We start from the raw sequence: 23,473 nt of genomic DNA, 5'->3' as shown, positions 1-23,473 counted from the left end.
CTGGGGACAGTAACCCACATTGAAGTTGATTCCCGTAATAGGTTTCATTACTTCTTCCTGGCTTTTGGTCCAAGCATTTATAGTTATATGCACTACTTGAGGCCTGTTATTTGTGTTGATGGTAGTCACTTGAAAGGTCCATACAATGGTACACTTCTACTGGCAACCAGCCAAGATGCCAACAAACAGATTTATCCCCTAGCATGGGGATCATTGATGCCGAAACAAATAGATCGTGGATGTGGTTTTTGTCTAATTTGAAAGAGCTTATAGACGACTCCGATGAATTGGTTTCTGTTTTCGATAAGGAAAAATAGTATTTCTAATGCCGTTGCTCACGTATTTCCTCTGTCTCACAATGGACACTGTATTTGGCATCTGAAGAACTTAATCCAGCGGTACAACAACGCAAGTGCAATATTTCTATTCAAACGAGTTGCAAGAGCTTCTCAGGTCGAAGAGTTCGAAAGACTTATGTAACAAATAGTGAAAGAGCGTATGGGTACTTGGAGCAAGCTGGTTTTTCATTTTGGTCAGAAGCATGATTCTTTGGGCAACGTTACAACATATTGACAAACAACAATGTAGAATCTTTGAACTCAATGTTGAGACATGCACGTTCATTGCCGATCACATGCTTGATCAAATACATTCGGCAAACTATATAGAAGTGGTTTTACAAACGTCGAACCAATGCAACCACATGTAGTACCGTGTTGTCATCGAGGATGGAAAGTGAGTTACGGACAACGTTAGAAGCAAGTGCAAAGCTTCGAGCTCAAGGCCTGACATACAACTTAACACAAGTTGGACTATCCAATGACACGGACATTGTGGACTTTTCCAATAACACGTGCACTTGTCGTGAGTTCCAGCTTAATCATATTCCATGAATTCATGCAAGTCGTGCTGCCTGCTTGTGAGGTAAGTCATTGTACGATTTATGCTCACCGTATTACACATCGAAATACTGGAGGGGTGCCTACAGCGAAGCAATCTATCCTCTTACGTGTGAAGTGGACTGGATTGTCTGGAATAAAATCACAGATACTCATATTCTGCCACCAAGTGTACATTGTCCTCCAAGTAGACCACCCACATGACGTCATCGATCCAGATATGAGTCCACCACACGACTGAGAAAATGCACCCGTTGTGATAGAGTCGATCATAATCGAAGCACATGTTCGAACCCCTTTCTTACACGGCCCATTCAAATAGGCTCTTCTCTGTGACTAGTCGAAGTTGTATGTTTACTTTTTACCAATGTCGTTTGTACTAAACTAATGCATTTATTATAATTTTGTTATCAATTGTACCCATGTGTCACATCATAATTCCATGTTTCTACATGTATCTACCATTCTCTGTACAAAAACGAACTTAAATGGGCCAAGTTCTGATAATAGAGAAGTTTTTCATGGCTACCATTAAAATGTCAGTCTGGACAGATGTTTCATTCATTCTCGATAGTTGACGAAAACGTGCGCTGTATTCAATATTAGCTTCACGTACGTGGTGAACTGTACATTTCGTTCGTACGATCAAATAAAATCACAAATCTTACAGGAGACAACATTTTTAAAAACGTACAACTCACCATCCAGCTCCACGATTGTGCTAAATACTTGACAGTAGTAAGCAACACCTAAGGTCCATCGACTATCCACGTGAGAACCATTTTTTCAGTCCAAGCCGAATAAATTATGAATTGCAACATTTTAAATAGTTGACTGAATTGAGTGCATGATATAACCTATTTTTTAACACCCGCTCAACGTATGGTGTGCGCATATCCATTATCGCTTTACATTATTCCGAATACGCACACGCAAAAAAGTATGAGATAATATATCTTTGAAACCATACAATTTGCCCTCCCACTCTATGGTTGCTATATATAATCGAAGGGACGATCCAAAACCTTTTGATTTTTGGTCCACTCCAAAACGCTTTTTTCAATCCCCACGAAGCAGATTATAATTTGCAACATTGTCAATACTTCACACAATTGAGCGCATGATAAATACAATTTCATAACATCTGCTTCACATACTACAAAATACGGGTCCATTTACAAAATACTACATTAAAGCCGACACTTCAATTGTCGTTTCCAACAGATTGTGTCTGTCATTCTCGACAGTTGGACCCCAAAATACACCATCCATGGTGTCCTACGGGCATGGTCATGTACAGATTTACAATTTGTGTTCACCAAATAGAAGAAGTACAAAATACTGGACTATACATCACTTATTCACTACGAAAGATGGGTCTCACTTCATTCGTCCTCCACAACTGAACCGTGTTCCCCACTGTCTTCGCTCTACTCGTCCGACGAGATGATAATTACCTCATTATGTGGAACGTACGCCAGCCAGTTGTCATCGTCGTCGCTTTTCCTCATATCCAGTGTGGACCTCGAAACCCTCATTGAGCACAACGTTGGCTGATTGCGCACCCTCCGCCGCTACATCTTCTGGGAAACGGAACGGGAGAAATGGCTCTCCTACCAATACGAGTGTTAGCTTTCTCATCATCTGACAAAATGTAGAATGAAAATAACGGAGATGAACCTGAAACTGGTAATGGCTCATTGACGTTGAACGGTTCGATGCTTCCTGTGGACGAATTCATTATTTCGATGTAGTAAAGTATTGATGTAATGAATAGTGTGTGAGGACTTCTAATTCTCAGAATAGTATTCAATTAGGTTGTTTATGGGACAATGAACTCATATCCTGTATTTATAAGCAGAAAGAATGGGGGAAGCAATTATGTTCATCATCTATCCAACCACCATGTCCAATCTCCCAGTCAATGTGAAAAGCAATTGGTGTGATTGTTCAATAAATTAAGTGTACCTTTACCCCCATTTTCTCATAATTAGCAGGACCTTCAAAGCTCATAAATCATGTGTACTATTAAGCAATGGGGATGTCTTGTAAATAAATATTGTCCAACTAATTTCTAGTTACTTATACCATGGTCAAAAGGCTACAGGGTCTCACCCATATGGCTCATGATTTTAATATACATGTTTGACGACGCATGAAAAATAATGACATAGACATGAACTCATTTTTAACTCGAAGCTTGTGGTTGTCATGGTTTTGACAGTTTTAATGGCTCATCGTCTGAATTTTAACTAATATTAGGAATACACTTGCACATGATAACCGATACAATAAATTACGGCCACTTCAGATATATGCCGTCCTAGTGCGAGCCAAGGGGCTTCATTGCAACACAAAGACTTCTCGGTTTAAACATTTTGAATATAGGTAATTGTACTTCTAGTTCAAACAAATATCACATCAACTGTTTGAACTAGGAAAAAATTTTTCACCACAAAGAAAAATATAAACTTTCGCGCTTAGTCACTGTGCGCTGCATTTCATATACGTGCACCAAATATGACGTTTGACTTACCGGCCTTCATCTGAACGAGCTCCCATCTCTGTAACCTACATTCAAATAAATGCCTTCAATTACAAATATGTCAAAGGTTATGGGAAATGGCACATTATAGTTTTCAAGTGCCTCTTGTGACGCACTTGGGCTCGAATATGTGAATGGCACGTTATCATATATGTGAATGGCATGTGATCCTAAACTTATACGAACGTTCGATTGTAATAATGTGCCATAAATTATGAACACGAGGAATCAAATAATTCAATTGCATGTGATCCCAAGCGTTTGGTAAATTTAGATTGTAAACATCTTCATGCATTACAAATACGAAGAATCATATATTTGAATTGCTTATGATCCTAAACTTATACGAAAGCTCGATTGCCTAAATGTGCAATAAATTATGAACATGAACAATCATTTCTTGGTATTGCATGTGATCCCAAACGTATGGTAAATTTAGATTACAAACATCTTCATGCATTACAAATACGAAGAATCATATATTTGAATTATATGTGATCCTAAGCTTACACTGAATCTTTACTGCTGTTCTCTCTCATAATTTCTAGAGATTAGGAACAGATAAAATATTTCTTGGAATAATCTTTTGGTTTCATTATATTTCCTCCTCTAACCCTTTAAGATAGGCAATTATTTGTTTACCTTTCTTCCCAAAATTTCTCCGATAGAAGGTATATAAAATCAACTCAAAGTCTAGATGACATATGCTAGGATATGGGTATGTTCATATATAGATTATTTTATATCAATTATCAAACTGTTTGTGATCTTTAATAGGCAAAATCAAAGTTTCTTCCACAAATGAGAGGATAATCTCTTAATTATGTGCTCTCCTCTCAAAATCCTGGCTTTTCCACTTCCGTGGATGACTACCAGGTAGTGATGACGATATATAACTAATCATTATCAGGTTTTAATGTAAGGACCTATATAGATTTTATAGAAAGAGTTTTTTTACCCCTTGCGACCATAGGGATAAAGCAGCAAGATGTTTAGGATTTTATGAACTCAGAACTTCACTAGCCAACTAAGCACTCATACATTCAAATTATTTTTCTCCACATGCTTCAAGAATAGGAGAAGGTCTGTGATGTTGAAGTATGGAAGAAGGTATATGTAAAATCCTTCAATCAATACCACGCACTATCCTTTGTACTGGACAATATTTGACATATGAAATAATATTTAGATCATGATTAAGTAGTTAACATCCATACCTCATCTACTGAAGTCAAATCCATTCCATATTGCTTCAGTGGAATGGATTAACAAAAAAAATACTTAATTAGATGACGGGCTTAATCAGCTAAAGAATCCAAGACTCTTAGAGAAATTCCTTACTCCTATTTTAGAAATGACAGCAATATTCTATTCTTACACAGAGGCAATAATCCATCCTTTACACATCATAGATGAACTTAACAACTTACTATACTTGGGATCAGTGGACGTTCAACAATGCGCAAAAATGAGATGAGCTTGTTAGTTAAACTCATAGCACCTCGTATACCACTCCACAACAAAGCAACTTTTCCAACCAGTTTCAAAATGCCCCCCTTTGTCCTAATTCTGCCAACATCGCTACCAGCCTATTCACAGAGTATAAGTTAAGCAGCCTCTCAAGAAAGAAAGAAACTAGAATAAAAAGATACAGAGAATATGGCAAAATAAAAACTATCTGACCTTTCAAATGATCTCGACACTATGGGAAATTCGTTGATATGACGTCATTTTTTACATTGCCTTACATGACTGCCTCACGACACAATTCCCACAAAAATGGCATATGTACACCATCCTCGAACTAATGAAACAAATGTGAAGAGAACACTAACAGTGAATATCTATATAATCCTTCAGAACTGAATTTACATAACTGGACTTTCTCAATTTAAATGTACCACTGATAACCACTGCACATATCAGGTCAATCACTGAAAACATGTAACAAAACATAATAAGACAGTTGATAGAAAATAAATTCGTTATTAGGGAATTTCAACATGTTTGCCTTGATCTCATACGTGCTGACTTGTGTGGACCCATGAAAATGGAATCTTTTGGTGGGAGCGGATATTTCTTGTTATTCATAGATGATTATAGCCGAATGAGCTAGGCCTACTTTCTGCAAAACAAATTAGAAGCATTTGAAGCTTTCAAAAATTTCAAAGCATTTGTTGAAAAGCAAAATGGAAGAAATATAAAGGCACTTCGTACAAATAGAGGTGGTGGGTTTGTTTCTCATGAATTTAATCAATTTTGTGATAAACATGGCTTACACAGGGAATTGACCGCACCATATACTCCAAAGCAAAACAGAGTGGCTGAAAGGAAGAGCCGTACGGTTGTTGAGATGGTAAGAAGCTTACTAAAGGCTAAGGGGATGCCAGACCAATTTTGGGCAGAGGCTGTTGCTACTGCAGTCTACTTGTTGAATTTATCTCCAACAAAAGCTATTTTGAATCAAACTCCATATGAAGCTTGGAATGGTACATGACCTTGGGTAAGTCACTTGAAAATTTTTGGTTGTATTGCCTATGCTTTGAAAGATTCACATAATCATAGTAAACTTGATGAAAAATCTGCAAAATGTATTTTGATGGGTTATTGTTCTTAATCTAAAGCATATAGCTATATAATCCTGTTAGTGGCAAAACAGATTTCAGCAGGAATGTTGTATTAGATGAAGAAGCAAGCTGGAATTGGCATGAAAAAAATGAAGTTGCTGATGAGAATATTGAAGTTATTCATATCAAAGTGCCAACAAGTGAACCTTTACCAACTGGAGAAATGGAACAAACTCCTTCGAGTTCACCAAGCAGAGTCCTCTCAAATTCAACAACATCTAGCCCTTCAAGTAATAGCAGCTTATCTTCCACACAAGCTTCTTCAGATGAGTCTCTTCCAAGGAAATTCAAGTCATTAAGGGAAATTTATAAGACAACTCAAGCTTTGTTCGTTTCAGATCCTACCAACTTTAAAAAAGCAGTAAATAAAGAAAAATGGTGTAGCGCAATGAAAGAAGAGCTTTAGGCAATTAAGAAAAATGAGACATGGGAATTGGTAGACCTACACTGTAGGTAAAAATGCTATTGGAGTAAAATGGGTTTACAGAACAAAATACCATTCAAACGGAAAAATAGAAAAGCACAAGGCTCAGCTCGTCGGAAAGGGGTATTCCCAACAACAAGGTATTGACTATGATGACACATTTTCGTCTGTTGCTCGATTTGAAACATGAGAACCATTTTAGCCTTGGTAGCACAATTAAGATGGCTTGTTTTTTAATTCGATGTGAAGTCTGCATTTTTAAATGGAGAATTGGAGGAAGAAATTTATGTCTCTCAACAAGAAGGTTTTATCATTCTGGGAAAGGAAGATAAGGTCTATAGATTAAAGAAAGCCCTCTATGGTCTAAAGCAATCTCCACTAGCATGGTACAGTAAGAGAGATTCTTACTTTCATCAATCTGGATTTGAAAAAGCAAAAGTGGGCCCACACTTTATTTAAAGAGACATGGTAAAAATGATCTTCTAATTGTTTGTCTTTATGTTGATGACATAATTTACATGGGTTCTTCTTCTTCTTCTCTTATTGATGAATTTAAAGAGTGATGAAGTAACAAATTTGAAATGTCAGATTTAGGTCTTTTGCGTTATTTCCTTGGCCTAGAAGTGAAGCAAGTTGAAGATGGAGTTTTTGTTTCACAAAGGAAATATGCAACTAATCTTCTTAAAAGATTCAACATGTTGAATTGCAAAGTTGTAGCAACACCTTTGAATTTGAATGAAAAGTTGCAGCTGGATGATGGTACCGAACAAGCAAAATCAAGTTATTTTAAAAGCTTAGTTGGTGGCTTGATATACTTAACTCATAACAGACCTGATATAGCATTTTCAGTTGGAGTGATTTCTAGGTTCATGCATTGTCCTTCAAAGCATTATCTTGGAGCTGCAAAAAGGGTCTTGTGCTACATTGCTAGAACAATAGACTTTGGGTTATGGTATTGTCATGTTTCAAATTTCAAGTTGTTTGGATTTACTGATAGTGATTGGGTAGGTTGTTTGGAAGAGAGAAAAAGCACTTCAGGTTATGTTTTCAGCTTGGGACCGGGAGCCATATCTTGGAGTTCAAAGAAACAAGCAACAACAGCTTTATCTTCATCCGAAGCTGAATATGCTGCTGTAACTTCATCAGCATGTCAAGCTGTATGGTTACAAAGACTACTTGCAGACCTTGATTAGGAACAAAAAGGAGGAACTGAAATCTATTGCGACAACAAAGCTGCAATTGCCATGTCTAAGAATCCAGCTTACCATGGAAGAATGAAGCACATAAATATTCAAATTCACTTCATTCGAGAGCTTGTAGCAAAAGGGCAGACCAGTCTACATTATTGCAACACAAATGAGCAGATAGCTGATATTCTAACAAAATCGCTCCCTCGTGAAAAGCAAGTTTATTTTAGGAATCAACTTGGAGTTTGCAATTTTGAATCAAGGGGGAAAGCGTTTACGTAATAAATGGATTTTTAGTCCATTCTGGGTCCCCCAGGTGGTAAAGCAGAGAGAGATAGGCAGCCTTCGCCCCAGGGGCTCGTGTAGGCTGAATACTGTTAGACAGTGTTCAGCTATAGCGAGCCCTCTCTAGAAGGTTAATTCAAAATTATCATGTTAATTTTCAGTTTAGTCCAATTTGAATGAGTTAGAAATAATGGTTTAATTTCAAGTATTTGCTCCATTTTTTCTGGTTTGAGTTAGTCAAAGTCAGTATAAATTAGAGGCAATAAATTAGATGTTAGTTGATGATTTTTAGCTATTTTCAGTTTGTATGTAAGCTATAAATAGGTATTCACGTTTCTGGAATAAATGAACAAGAAAACCAATATTTTTCTCTGCATTCTTCTTTGTTCTCTACATAATTTCTGTTTATTTGTCTTTAGTTCTCTAAATCTCCAACAATATCAACATGTGAGAAAATTCTGATCGCATCATTTCCCAGCATTTTTACAAATATTCAATTATAACACAAAGAGGCTTCGTTTCCGTCTTTGTAATTTCTCATAGTTATAACCTTATCCTATTTTCTATATATTTGTATAACACCATGTTATTTATGGAATTAATAATCTAAAATAATGTTTTTCTATCTATAGGTGTCCAAAGCAATTGAGAAAGAACTGGTGGATAATAAAACTATAAAAATATACAACATTGAGTACACTCAATGTTGGTCTATTAGGGATATGTTTGACACTATGAAATATTTAATATTTCTGAATGACGGATTTGACTTAACTGAAATTTATCTTTTGTTAAGTACATTCAAGGAGATAAATTTTAGAAGCATATTAAGCTAACACATAAGATGTGTGAAGACAAAGAGTTATCAGTGTAATGATCTGGGAGTTGTATGGAGATGCAATTGATAATAATATCTACCCAATTGTTTTATTAAGGCTTGTTGAGTATACTCGAGGTCTTGATATAACAGATGAGATCTTAGCCCACTGCGAGTCAAGTAAGGACTCCATAAATTTATGTGAGAGGATCATAAATTTGAGTTAAACATTGGGAGTATAATTAATTTAATAAAAGTCAATGTTAAATTAATTGCTGCATTTTATATATTATTCTTTTTCTTTCGTCATTTATACTTATTAAATCGTGAGTAACCATGTGTATTTGAATGACATACTGGATGCCAACAATCAAATCAAATCAAATCTTCTTGATTGACACCACAATTTGAGAATTGTTCTCATGCATGAGAAAATTGGTCACGTTCTTGAGTAGCCATTTCCAGAGACACCTGCTGATAACTCGATTAAAGAAGAGGTGGCTACTGTAATAAACGCAGTGATGACGATAGTACCGCAACATGTGTAATGTTTACATTACGTCACCTGAGTTACAAAAGCAACTTAAGAGTATGACGCATGATTTTTCATTTCAAAGAGTTGTATAATAATAATCATGTGTGAAAGGATACCGATGCAAAATGATAGAGCGATCTTCAGTCAATGCTAAGGTACTGAAAGTGATTGACATTGAGAAGTGTCTCAATGAGGTTCAGTCATAAACTACGAACTAAGTATTGACTTAGCTCTGCAATCTCTGTCAAAGAGTTATTGATACTATTATGGATTATGATACGAATAAGCTCGAATACACATCCATTGAATTGCTTAACATGCTTAAGACTGTTATACCCAATATCAAAATTAGTATTGGCAAGCCATTGATTTCTCTAAAGGTATTGAGAGGAAGTCTAGAGGGGCTTTGGAGAAAGCATCCAATATAACTAAGACGATCAAACTGAAGGACAAATACCAGATCTAATGAGCGTTGTTTCATTATAGAATGAAGAGGTCATTGGAAAAATATTGCAAGGCTTGCATCTACTTCATGAGTTTCTTAGGTATTCGATACCAGATGTGGATCTCATATTTATACAAATATGAAGAAACTAAATAGAAATAGACCACTATAAAATTGAGAAGTTGACCTGCACGTTGAAGGTGAGCAAAGGTTGCTACATTGCCTGTAGGAGTATACTTATTGCCATTGCTTTTAGGCTTAGTATTGAAATTAGGAAAATGTAATTTGGTACCAACCATAACCGAAACATTAAATGAATTTTATGTTTGGACATGAACTATTTTAATGTTAAAAACAATTGTTGTTCATGCCTATCTTGATTAAGATCTTTATGGTATGGTAAACTACAAATAGCATTTATATTCCAAGTTCTAAGCATTCTATAATGAGTACAGAAGTTGTAAGGTATGAAAGTGATAATATAAATAATATCTAAATCTGGCATTGTAAACTTGGTCATATAGATGAAATGAAATTCCAATATTACATAGATATGTATATGTGGAATCAATTGATTTTGGATCATTTGACAAGTGCATATCATGCCTATTAGACACAAGGACCAAATCTCTTTTATTTGAAAGAGAGAAATATCTGCATTATTACTGGTCTAATACATAGTAATGTGTGTAGACCCATGTCAATTAATGTTGGATAAGGTTTCTCTTATTTCATCAGATTTATTAATGACTATTTCGGAAATGGCCATGTATATTTGATGAAATTCGAGTATGAGCTCTTGAAAGGTTCAAGGGATTCAAGTTAGAAGTAGAAAAACAAGTAGGCAAAGATACTCTTGCATTAAGATCTGATCGAAGTGAAGAATATCTTAAAGATGAAATTTTAGATTATGAAAGAGGATGAGATTTTCTTTTAGTGGACTCCTCCATATACACTACAACAAAGTGGTGTATTTGAAAAAGAGAAATAATAAACTATTAGATATAGAGCGATTGATATCAAGTCATGCAAATCTCACAAAGCCGTTTTGGGGTCATGTACTGATTACAGTGTGCAACGCACCGAATCATGTCACATCTAAGTTGGTTAACAGAATTCCATACGAGCTATGGAAAGGCAATAGTCCCAATTTATCTCATATGAAAGTTTGGGACTTTGACGATTATTTGAAGCGCATTGAATTGAATAAGTTTGAAACTAAATTCGATAAATACATATGTGGGATATCTAAAATAGATATTTACATATCAATTCTATTAATCCCTTGAGTAGAAAGTTTTCATCTCATGACATATCGTCCTCTTAGAGAAAATATTTACTCTAGGAAAGGACAGTGGGAGCAAAATAGAACTTGAAAGAGTTCAAGAGTCCATAGGTATAGTTAACCAAGTAGATGAATCCGAGTTTGATCCTATATCTGATATGGGACATACTCTTGATCAGAGAGTAGAGAATCCTGAGGACGTGTAAGCTCTATGTGAATCTAGTAGGATCATTCGACCTTCAAGAAGGTACGAATCCATGAATGAACCTACTAATTGCACAAAAATAAACTCAAATATTGACTTAAAAGAGATAGCAAGAGATCATGAAATCCGAGATGAACTCGACGTATGCGAACAAAGTTTGGACCTTGGTCGACCCTTCTGATGGGATAAACCCCATAGGTTTTAAATGGTTTACAATAAATATGTTGACATGGATGAGAATATCCCTATATACAAAGCAATGTAAGTAGCAAAAGGTAACAAATAAAGACAATGCATTGACTTTGATGAAACCTTCCGCCTGTAGCCATGCTGAGGTCCATTCGGATTTTGGGTGCAATAGTTGCATACCGTAACTATGGGTTAAAGCAAGCCTCTTGGAGCTGAAATCTTCGATTTGATAGAAAAAATTAAAATGTTTGATCTTATTAAATTTGAAGACGAATTGTGTGTTTACAAGAAGATAGTGGGAGTATTGTCGTATTCCTAATATTATAGAAAACGATATCTCTATGTTTCAGTCGTTGAAATAATAGTTGTTAAAAAATTTATTCATGAATAATATGGGAGAAGCAACTTGATCTATAGAGGTAAATTTAGAAGATTGGTTAACTTATCTCAATTTACATAGATGAAATCTTAAGAAGATTTCATATGGAGAAACTGGTTTACTCTTAAGTGGTATGTTGGAAAGGTTTCAAACGTGAAGCAACCGTTAATTCAATAGTAGTAACCTAATACTTGATTGTTTCAGAAGCAGGAAAGAGTTGCAATATGGATCATGATATTCATTAATGAACTTGGAGTAGTTCTTGATATTGTTGATCACATGACATTGTATTGTGATAACAATAGAGCCATCGCGAAAGCGAAGGAAGTAAGGTCTTATTAATGAATCAAAAATGTATTAATACGGTATAATTTCATCAGAGAGATAACACATAGAAATGACTAAAGAGAAGAATGAATTTTCACATTTGACAATATTGTAGATCCACTGACAAAGCGTTGTCGTAGTATAAACATGATCGTCATGTAGACTCGTATGATATTGGATACATAAGTTATTGGATATAGTGCAAGTAGGAGTTTGTAAGTGTTATGTCCTAAGTCCAATCAACCTTGGACATAAATACTTTTAATATATAATTAATGCAATTTAATATACAACTAAATTAAATAAAAGAGTATGTAGATTCAAATCTTCGTAATTTGTTAATCACAAGGAGTTGATTGTGAGATACAAATTACATATGATTGAATTTTAAATCGTTCGTGATCGTAAGTAATAACGAGATACGGATATCTTTATTACGGATAGACCATCATATGTGACATTTTTTACTTGTGAAGTAAGTAGCTGATCTCACAAGCTAAAGTGTGGTGACACTTGAATGAACACGTGGATGTTTTGTTATAGAACAAAACATTGGAGACCCGCCTAGAGATTTCACATGGATAACTATCTGAGTGTTAGTAGTTAATCTCTAACGTTCGGTAGTTGAATTGGTCCTTTAACTTGAGGTCGTCATAGTACCTTATATGAGGACAGTCATGTTTTGATGGTGTTAGATGTTGCTCTGCCAAGGGTCGCTAATACGGTATCGTTTGGGTATGTCAAGAATCGTATGAAGGTTGTGAATGACCAATAGAGGATTCGTCACTCTTAGATAGTAAGAGATTATGATTTGCATTTCATTCAAATAAGTCGATTACGAAATCCTTGGCCAAGGTGTACTCATAAGTCAAAAAGGAGTTTTCGACTTGTATTGACTTAATAGTGGAGTGAAAGATATGATCGGTAATCGAGATTGACACACTTTCATATCTCGTAATTGATCGGATCATATTAATGAAGGGATTACAGTCTCCTAATAAATGAATAAGTTTGGTTTTGTTATATCATATGATATTTCCTGTCACAAGTATTGCCCTGACACATTGCTAGATGTCAATCTGGGATGGCGAGTGTGAATTGGTGATAAATTTAAATGGTGTTTTAATTTATCAATTTTGATTAGATCAAAATAATGTTTTACGTCTTTAGGCATCGTGATAGGGAACCTGATGGGTCGCATACAAAAGAAATTAGAAGATTACAATTTATCGATTAATTAATTTAACAAGCGCTAGATAAATTAATTAATTGGGTTGCATATTTGTTTGTTCTCAAACAAAATTATATCCTAAATTATAATTAACACACAAGCATGCAAAAATATTTGGTTGGACAATCTAACTTCTCACCTCAGGATTCAAGATTTAAGTGTTAATTTCACAAATATGATTCAAAGTTATGACACCAAACTAATATTCACTCTTTCAATGCAAAATCGACGTGTGTGAGTGTGAAGAATTAGGTAGACATTAATGACATAAGTTATTCCAATTCCTGACCCTTTGTGATCAAATATATCCTTTAATCACTCATAAGATTCACTCACCCAAACTTATTATTTTTCACTCATTCCCAGTGTGTAATCTAAGGCTGAATATTTCATTACTATCCTCACCCTCTCAAGTTTAGGTGGACGTTACTAATTGCTAGTCAACACTTCAGTGAACAAGGATTCTCCAATTAATTTGATTGCTTCGACCGTCACGGTTTAACTAGCTAATTATCTTGTATCAAAGGTCGAATTCCCTCAAATAAGTGTTAGGGCTTAACCAAGGTATTTAGTGCTTTTGTTCTTTTCATGCACTTGCTTTTTCTATTTTTCACAATTTTTTTTTATATATACTCTCCATTAAGCTTTCTAGATGACCTCTGTAGCAAGCTTTAAGCCGATGACTCTCAAACCAGATGATTTTAGAGCACTAGATTTTTAAATACCTTTATAGGCTTACTGACCCGAGTAAAAAAGGCTTCAAATAGAACAATTTTTTTTTTCAAGTGTAACTTTGTTTCTAATTGCTTTCTAAATGACCCTTGTAACGAGCTTTAGACCGATGGCTCCCAAGTCAGACGACTTTAGGGCACCACGTTTTAAGATACCCTTACAGACTTAATTACTTAAATCATAAAGGTTTTAGAGAGAAGTTTGGAATTTTCAAATGTATGTGCCTTGATTAGTGCAATGTCCCTTATCACACTTATTCAAACAAATCGACCTCTAACTTAAGATTTTCGCTGAGTTTTATCATGTTAGTATAAGATAATCCACACATAAGTTTTCACACATAGAATCCACATTCACATCCGCATCTTCCTGTAACTACAAAATCACCCCCAAACTGTGCTAAATTTGGTCTAAGGATAGATAATTTAATATGGTTTATGTAAAGTATCTATGTCCAACTAGATCACCATATCAAAAGAAAGAAACAACTCATTTAATCATAATGTCAAACTTAATTCTAGTGCACTTGTACTATCAAATTTTGCAAGGTTGAGCTTCAATTAGTCTAGCATATATCCTATCCACAGTTCATAAATCAATACCAAATTTCAAATTAAATCATCATTGTCTACCAGGCTATCTAGCTTACACAAGCACACAACTGAACAAAAGAGATTTTTTTTAAACAAACACACAAAAATATAAAAACATACAAAAAAAGAAAAAAATTGTTCTCTTCGAAGTTTTTTGACTTGGGTCAGTAAGCTTGTAAGGGTATTTAAAAATCTGGTGCTCTAAAATCATCTTGTTTAGGATTCATCGGCCTAAAACCTACTACAGGGGTCATCTAGAAAGTTTAATGGAGAGTATATATATAAAAAAATACTTGTGAAAAATAGAAAAAGGAAGTGCATAAAAAAGAGAAAAAGCACTAAATACCTTGATCTTACCCTAACACTTATTTGAGGGAATTCGACCTTTGATGCAAGATGATTAGCAAGTTGAGTTGCGGCGGTCGAAGCAATCAAATTAATTGGAGAATCCTTGTTCACCGAAGTGTTGACTTGCGATTACTAACGTCCACCTAAACTCAAAAGGGTGAGGATAGTAATGAAATATTCAGCCTTAGATTACAAACTGGGAATGAGTAAAAAATAATAAGTTTGGGGGTATGTGAATCTTATGAGTGATGAAAGGATATATTTGACCACAAAAGGTCGGGAATTGAAATAACTTATGTCATTCATGTCTACCTAATTCTTTACACACACGCGTTGATTTTGCATTGAAAGAGTGAATATTAGTTTGGTGTCGTCACTTTGAATCATGTTTGTGAAGTTAACACTTAAATCTTGAATCCTGAGGTGAGAAGCTAGATTGTCGAACCAAATATTTGCATGCTTGTGTGTTAATCATAATTTAGGTTATAGTTTTGTTTGAGGACAAACAAATATTTAAGTTTTGGGCTATTTGATAAGTGTATTTTATACACTTATTCAAGGCCTTAAAATGATATTATATAGTATTTTTCTGATAACTTATGGTTTAAATTGTTGCAATTGGTGTTGAATAGGCAAAAGTCAATATTGGTATAAGAAAGTGAAAGAAACAAGAGGAAAATCTGGAAAAAAGCGAAATTCAAAAGTTGGGGACCAAGTTGTAACAATTCAAAAGTTGATCCGGACCATGAATCGAAGATTGAAATGTTTGGAGGTCAAATTGAATATTTTGGAAGGTGAAGGACTTGAATTAAATCAAAGAGTACATAAGTTGCAAGAATGAAAGGACTCAAGCACTGATTTTCATTATCTATAAAAAACCAAGGACTTCAGGTGTAATATATGATTAGAGACCCTTTTCTAGTCAATTATGACGGCTGGGAATGTGTATATATACGCAGGAGCTGAGAGAAATTAGGGTAGAATTTAAGATATTTTCCACACAATTGAATTGAGGGGCTGCCATCATCATCTCTACGCACGGAATTTGAGGAGCTTTGGGTTCTTCTTTAAATAAAAAATTGCAGATGCACGCAGAAAAAGAAAAAAAAAAGATATTTAAGCAGCCACTATTTTGATATACATGTACAAACACATATAGGAAAAAGAAAGGGAGGCAGCAGTAATACTACATATATTTTACACTCTTTGGCCAGTTGTAGGGAGGAATAATTTCAGCTTCCAGTAACAGAGAGAGAGAGAGAGAGAGCACATACAGCTGACGAGAGAAAGGCAGTGGACGATTGGAGCAAAGTTGGAAATTAATCATGCTTCGTCAATTCTTGGTGATGTTTTCCATAATTTCTTGTTTTTCTCTCATTAATATACGTAGTTAAATTTATTTTTATGGCGAACAATGTAACTGATTTGGGACCTTTATTTCTTTTATTTGAGATTCTTGTTCTTTTATAATTTATGTGTGGATTTTAATTATATTTTTAATGCTTTGAATTTTATGGCCAATTATTCAATGATTTCGTGGACAATAATTACGTAGAGATGCAGATTCTTGTTTAGACCTCATGTTAAAATTCGGTAAATTAATATAACGTGTAGAGATACCTATATTAATTGCTGTGGTCCTATTTGAATTTTTAGAACTATTATTTCGTTTAAATAATGTTGATCGCATAGATATATGGAATTAGATTATTTAAATAGGTTCAATGAGAACTCGAAAGGGGTAAATTGAATACCATAGAAGAATTCAACCGAACACTACGTTAGTTTTATGAATCTCAATATTAGAAGTAAAGGTAACCAATAGGTGAATTTGTTCCGTTCTAACATTATTTATTTTTTGAATTCCAAATCACTTTTCGTTGCATCTATTTACATTATTAGTAGTTAGATTTAAAAATCACATTCAATCAATTTTTTGTTTATTTTCATCAAATATAAGTTAGAAATAATAAATTGAGTATTAATTCTCGTGGGAATGATAATCCGGACTTAAACGGTCCACTTTACTACTTGTTACGATCCGTCTACTTGTGAATAAAATCGACAACAAGTTTTTGAAAAACATACAAAAAAAAGAAAAAAAAACAAAAATTAAAAGTTTTTTTCACACTCAAACTTAAAACTGACATTGTCCTCAATGTCATAAAGCATAAATAAGCACATAAAGAGGGTAGGGAAGAAAAATATGAAGGTATTCCCCAAATTTTTCTATTGAATGTGTGAGGCGCTATGGGTAACGGCTGGATAATATTCTTCATGCTGCTTTCCCTTGGATCTATGTTGGTTTGAGTGTTCCACGATGTCATGTTTCTGAAAATAAAATTTGACAAATTAAATACAGGGAATAAGGGTTACTTAGATCAAATAATCAAAATAATCAACAATAAATTCAAAGGCTAACGGGCAGAAGGGGTATGGGTGATAACTCCTAAATAAACTAAACTATTCTATAATTTGAAAACAAAATAAATAAAGGAAAGAAAGTTTGGGTTGCCTCCCAAGAAGTGCTTCTTTTAAGTCATTAGCTGAACTTTGCGCCGCTATTATTCTGGAACAGCTAGGTCAAGGCTCTCTTTAGCGGTGGGAAAATCTTCCATGTAGTGCTTGATGCGTTGGCCGTTTACTTTGAAATTTTCCTTTGTTGGGTGATGTAGTTCAATTGTGCCGTAGGAAAACACCTGAGAGACCGTGAAAGGGCCGGACCATCTAGGTTTCAATTTTCCTGGAAACACTTTAAGTCTAGAATTGTATAAGAGCACTTGGTCTCCCACTTTGAAAATTCTTTGCCCGATGTTCTTGTCATGCAACTGCTTCATCATTTCCTTGTAGATGACTGCACTCTCATATGCTTCTCTTCTGAATTCTTCCAATTCATGTAACAGCAATATTCTTGTTTCTCCAGCCTTTTTGAGGTCCATGTTTAACTGCTTCAATGCCCAGTATGCTCTATGTTCAAACGCCACTGGTAGGTGGCATGCTTTTTCAAAAACTAGTCGATATGGGGATATCCCAATAGGTGTCTTGTAAGAAGTGTGATATGCCCATAAAGCATAGTCTAATTTGTTTGACCAATCATTGCGAAAGGCATTCACAGTGAGCTCCTTAATTCTTTTCAATTGTCTGTTCGAGGTTTCCACCTGTCCACTTGTGTGAGGGTGGTAAGGAGTGGCAATTTGATGTTGTACCCCGTACTTATACAGCACTGCCTGAAATAAACGATTGCGGAAGTGAGTTCCACCATCACTTATTATGGCCCTATGTGATCTATAGTGGTTAAAGATGTGTTTCTTTATGAAATCCAGCACCACCCTTGCGTCATTTGTAGGTAATGCTTTAGCGTTTACCCATTTAGAGATATAGTCTACTACCACGAGGATGTACCGATTGTTATAAGATGATGGAAAAGGACCCATAAAATCAATCCCCCAGACATCAAATATTTTCACCTCCAAAATGTTGTTAAGTTGCATCTCGTGACGCACTGATATACTACCTGTTCTTTGACACTTATCACATGACCTACAAAACTGTGGCAGTCGTTGAACAGTGTCGGCCAAAAGAAACCACATTGAAGCATCTCTGCTGCTGTTTTAGTGGGACCAAAATGTCTTCCATAAGTCGAAGTATGAATCGGTGAAAGGATCGGTTTCATCTCATCCTCTGGCACACATCTCCTAATGATCTGGTCTGCCCCTCTTCTGTATAAATTTGGATCATCCCAATAATAGAATTTCGCTTCATGAAGCAGCTTTTTCTTCTGTTGATAGGTGAGATCTGGATCCATATAGCCACTGGCTAAGTAATTAACAATGTCTGAATACTACGAAGCTTTTTCTATCTGCAATAACTGATTATTTGGAAAGTCCTCATTAATATCCACAATATCTGAATCCTGCAATTGCGCTATCCTTGATAAGTGATCCGCTACCTGATTTTTTGTACCCTTTTTGTCACGAATTTCAATGTCAAACTCTTGCAGAATAGAACCCATCGAATTAGCCTAGGTTTAGCATCCTTCTTCTCAAACGGATATTTCAAGGCTTCATGGTCAATGTAAACTATCACCTTTGAACCTATCGGATAGGAACGAAATTTGTCGAAGGCAAAGACCACTGCTAGCATCTCTTTCTCCGTTGTTGCGTAGTTGATTTGAGCATCTATCTAAGGTTTTGCTGGCATAGTAGATGACATGCAACACTGTTCCTTTGCGTTGGCCAAGCACCACTCCACTGCAAACTCACTAGCATCACACATAAGTTTGAAAGGTAGATCCCAATCAGGTGCTACTATCATAGGTGTAGAGGTTAACTTTTCTTTCAAAGTATTAAAGGCATTTAATCATTCATCAGAAAAGTGAAAAGGCACATCCTTCTCCAGTAAATTACACAGAGGTTTTGTAATTTTTGAGAAATCTTGAATGAATCTTCTGTAAAATCCTACATGTCCTAAGAAACTTCTGATCCCCTTAACTGAATTAAGAGGTTGTAATTTTTCAATCACTTGTATTTTGGCTTTGTCAACTTCAACGGCCTTTGAGGAAATCCTGTGGCCCAGCACTATCCCCACTTTTAACATGAAATGACATTTTTCCCAATTTAGCATTAGGTCTGTCTCTTCACATCTTTGCAATACAAGCGATAGCCGATCCAAACAGTCATCAAATGAATCTCCAAACACAGAAAAATCATCCATGAAAAACTCAATGTACTTTTCTACCATGTCAGAAAAGATAGCTATCATGCACCGTTGAAAGGTTGTAGGTATGTTACATAGACCAAAAGGCATCCTTCTAAATGCAAAAGTTCCATAAGGGCATGTGAATATTGTTTTCTCTTGGTCTTCTGGAGCAATAACTATCTGATTGTACCCTGAATATCTGTCTAAAAAAACAGTAATGAGAATGACCTGTCAACCTCTTTAACATCTGATCAATGAAGGACAATGGGAAGTGATTCTTTTTGGTAGCATTATTCAACTTCCGATAATCTATACATACTCTCCACCCTGTCACTAACCATGTTGGTATCAGTTTGTTGTTGTCTTTCTTCTCCATTGTGATTCCACCTTTTTTAGGCACAACATCTATTGGACTCACCCATGAACTGTCAGATATGGATAAATTATTCTTGCATTCAGCAATTTCAGCACTTCTTTTCTCACCACTTCCTTCAAGGTGGGATTTAATCTTCGTTGTTCTTCCACTGATGGCCTTGACCCGTCCTCCATTAAAATTTTGTGCATGCAAAGAGTTAGACTGATCCCTATGATGTAAGCTATTGTCCATCTAATTGCCGTTTTGTGCTGCCTAAGTACTTCCAATAATTTATTCTCCTTTTTCCTTGTCATATCATAAACGATGATTACTGGAAGTGTTGTAGCATCTCCCAAATATGCATAACGGAAATGTGAAGGTAAATGCTTTAGTTCAAGAGTAGGTGCCTTGTCTACTCAGGGTACTGGGGGTGAAGGGTTGTCACTAAGAGATTCATATTGCCAATGTCTTCTTCCTATTAGTTGCTCAGCCAAGTTGACAACACATTCAGCTTTTCCTGCTTTTGTTGCTTTCGTTTGCGCAAGTTCTACCTCACAAAAATTTGCGTAATGCTCAGTCTCAAATGTATCTGCCACAAGCTCTTCAAAAACATCTATTTGGCAACAAGTGTCCGAAGTCAATGGATGTTTTATTGCCTTGAACACGTGGAATATGACTTGCTTATTGTCCACCCGAAGAATCATCTTTCCATTGTAAACATCAATCAACGCTCTTCCGGTAGCCAAGAAGGGTCTTTCCAAGATCAGAGAAATGCTTGAATAGATTGTTGTAGGTTTTGCTTCTCCCAACCCAAGAGACTTGTAAACAGAGAGAGCATAAGTTAACACTGGCACCCAAATTATACAAAGAATGTTCAAAATAATTAGAGCCAATTGTGTAAGGTATCGTGAAACTCCCTGGGTCTTTTAGTTTAGGAGGTAGTCTTCTCAATAGAATTGCACTGCACTCATCGTTTAGGCCGACTGTCTCATATTCTTCTAGCTTCCTTTTGTTAGAGAAGATCTCCCTCAAGAATTTAGAATAGCTGGGCATTTGGGCAATTGTATCTGCAAACGAAATATTGATGTGCAGTTTCTTGAAAATCTCCACAAACTTAGCAAACTGCTTGTCCAACTTCTTTCTCTGTAACCTATAAGGGAAGGGAATTGGTGGCACATAAGCTTTCACGAGGCTAGGTGTTCTCATTGTGGGTGTTTCTCTCTTTTTATCCTCCTCGTTAGTTGGTTGTTCAGACTTTGCTTCTGTCTCAGCCTCTTCACCCATTACTTCTTTGTCTTTCCTGTTTGGTCTTTTCATATATATCTCTGGAAGTTACACCCCACTTCTAGTTGTAATAGCTTGGACTTGCTCTTTTAGATTGACCATTGTGTTGCCTGGCAATGTCCTTTGTGGGCGTTCTGTAAGCTGATGAGCTATCTAACCAATTTGAGTTTCCAGTTTTTTAATGGATACTTGCTAATTTTGAAAGTTAGTGTCAATCTGCTGGAAAACTTTGTCCGTCTTTTGCATGTATTGGTTGAACATGTCTCCCAAACTTGGTTTTTTCTCTGGCTGGTTATTGTTTAAACTGCTCCCTTGTTGATTATCCGACCATCTGAAGTTTGGGTGTTGCCTCCATTTTGGGTTATATGTTTGTGAAAAGGGATTAAAATCTGGAGAGCCGTTTTGAATGAAGTTGACTTGCTCCTCTGGAAATCCCAAAGATGTGTAATTTTCAGTTAGATGATTAGCCGCACAGTTTTTGCATGATGGATCGACTATCACTGCATGTGCTCCTTTTGTTTGTGACTTCACCAATAACTCTACTTATTTTGTCAATGCTACTATTTGGGCATTGGTAGATACTGTGCTGTCTAATTCATAAATTTTCGCTGCTTTTGGAGGCATCACTCTTTCTGATGAAAACATGGAATGAGTAGTAGCAATCAATTCAAACAAATCCATACATTGTTGCACTGATTTCCCTATGATCGATCCTCCTGCAGAGGAATCCACTTGAGATTTGGACAATGGTGAAAGTCTTGTGTAGAAATATTGCACTTGATTTTCAATAATGATCCCATGATTTGGACACTTCCTCATCAACTCCTTAAATCTGTTCCATGCCTTGTGATAGCTCTCCCCATCTCTCTATTGAAAAGTTTGAATTTCCAGTCGGATTTTTGCTACCTTCGCTGGTGGAAAGAACTTATTGTAGAATTTCTTGGTCAGTTTCTCCCATGTGGTAATACTTCCATCCGGTTCGGCATCCAGCCGTTCCAATGCTGCATCTCTCAGTGTATATGAAAATAATCGCAACTTGATGGCACCCTCATTAACTCCGAGAGCATGACAATTCTGGCAATTTCTGAGAAATCTGGAGATATGTGTGTTTGGATTCTCATGGGATAGCCCATAGAATTGCAAAGTGTTATTCATCAAATTAATTCAATCAGCCCGTATCTGGGGGTTGTTTACCCCAAAATCCGGATATACTATGCTGGACCGCGCGAGTGCTGCTATAGGAGTAAAAAACATAGAAATTGGCAAGTCCCCTTCATTTACTTCCCTTTGTTCTTACCGTTGATCTCTCGCGGCCATTTGTCCAATTGACTGTATAGGGATAGGATTGTTTAGATTGTCAGACATTTGATGCTGCTGTTTTTATTTGTGTTCCCTACGTCTTCGTCTGAAGGTACGTTCTATTTTCGAATCAAACGGTTCAAGATCATCGCCTTGGGCACGGCGCATATAACGAACACCATTTTCTGTAAATAAAAGAAAATAAGCAAATCAAATAACAATTAAAAATAAGGTAATAAATAAATATATTAAGACTAAAAGTAATAGTCCCGGCAAGGGCGTCAAAAACTTATTGTCGATTTTATCCCGCAAGTGGACGGATCGTAATAAATAGAAAAGTTGATCTTTTAAATTCGGATTATCGTTCACACGAGGACTATACTTTTAATACTCAATTTATTATTTCTAATTGATATTTGACGAAAATAAACAAAAAATTGATTGAATGTGATTTTTAAATCTAACTACTAAAAATGTAAATGGATGCAACGAAAAGTGATTTGGAATTCAAACAATAAATGAATGTTATAGCGGAACAAATTCACCTATTGGTTACCTTTACTTCTAATATTGAGATCCATAAAACTAACGTAGTGTTCGGTCAAATTTTTCTATGGTATTCAATTTACCTTTCTCGAGTTCTCATTGAGCGTATTTAAATAATTCAATTCCATATCTCTATGCGAATCAACATTATTTAAACGAAATAATAGTTTTAAGGATTCATATAGGACCACAGCAATTAATAAAGGTATCTCTACATGTTATATTAATTTACCGAATT

General features: G+C 35.6%; 1 protein-coding gene across 1 annotated transcript; it reads right to left on the bottom strand.

Moving 5' to 3' along the window:
* Nucleotides 1–17,617: 17,617 nt before the first annotated feature.
* On the bottom strand, nucleotides 17,618–18,858 carry LOC111374718. The gene is made up of 2 exons (XM_022997449.1): nucleotides 18,568–18,858; nucleotides 17,618–18,280 (listed from the first exon to the last, which is right to left on the bottom strand). The coding sequence occupies exons 1-2, from the start codon at nucleotides 18,856–18,858 to the stop codon at nucleotides 17,618–17,620; spliced, it is 954 nt and encodes a 317-aa protein (XP_022853217.1).
* Between the last annotated feature and the right edge of the window lie 4,615 nt (nucleotides 18,859–23,473).

Source organism: Olea europaea, chromosome 2 (genome assembly GCF_002742605.1).
Source record: "Olea europaea var. sylvestris chromosome 2, O_europaea_v1, whole genome shotgun sequence".
Lineage (NCBI taxonomy): Eukaryota > Viridiplantae > Streptophyta > Magnoliopsida > Lamiales > Oleaceae > Olea > Olea europaea.
This window is presented reverse-complemented; position numbering and strand designations above follow the sequence as displayed.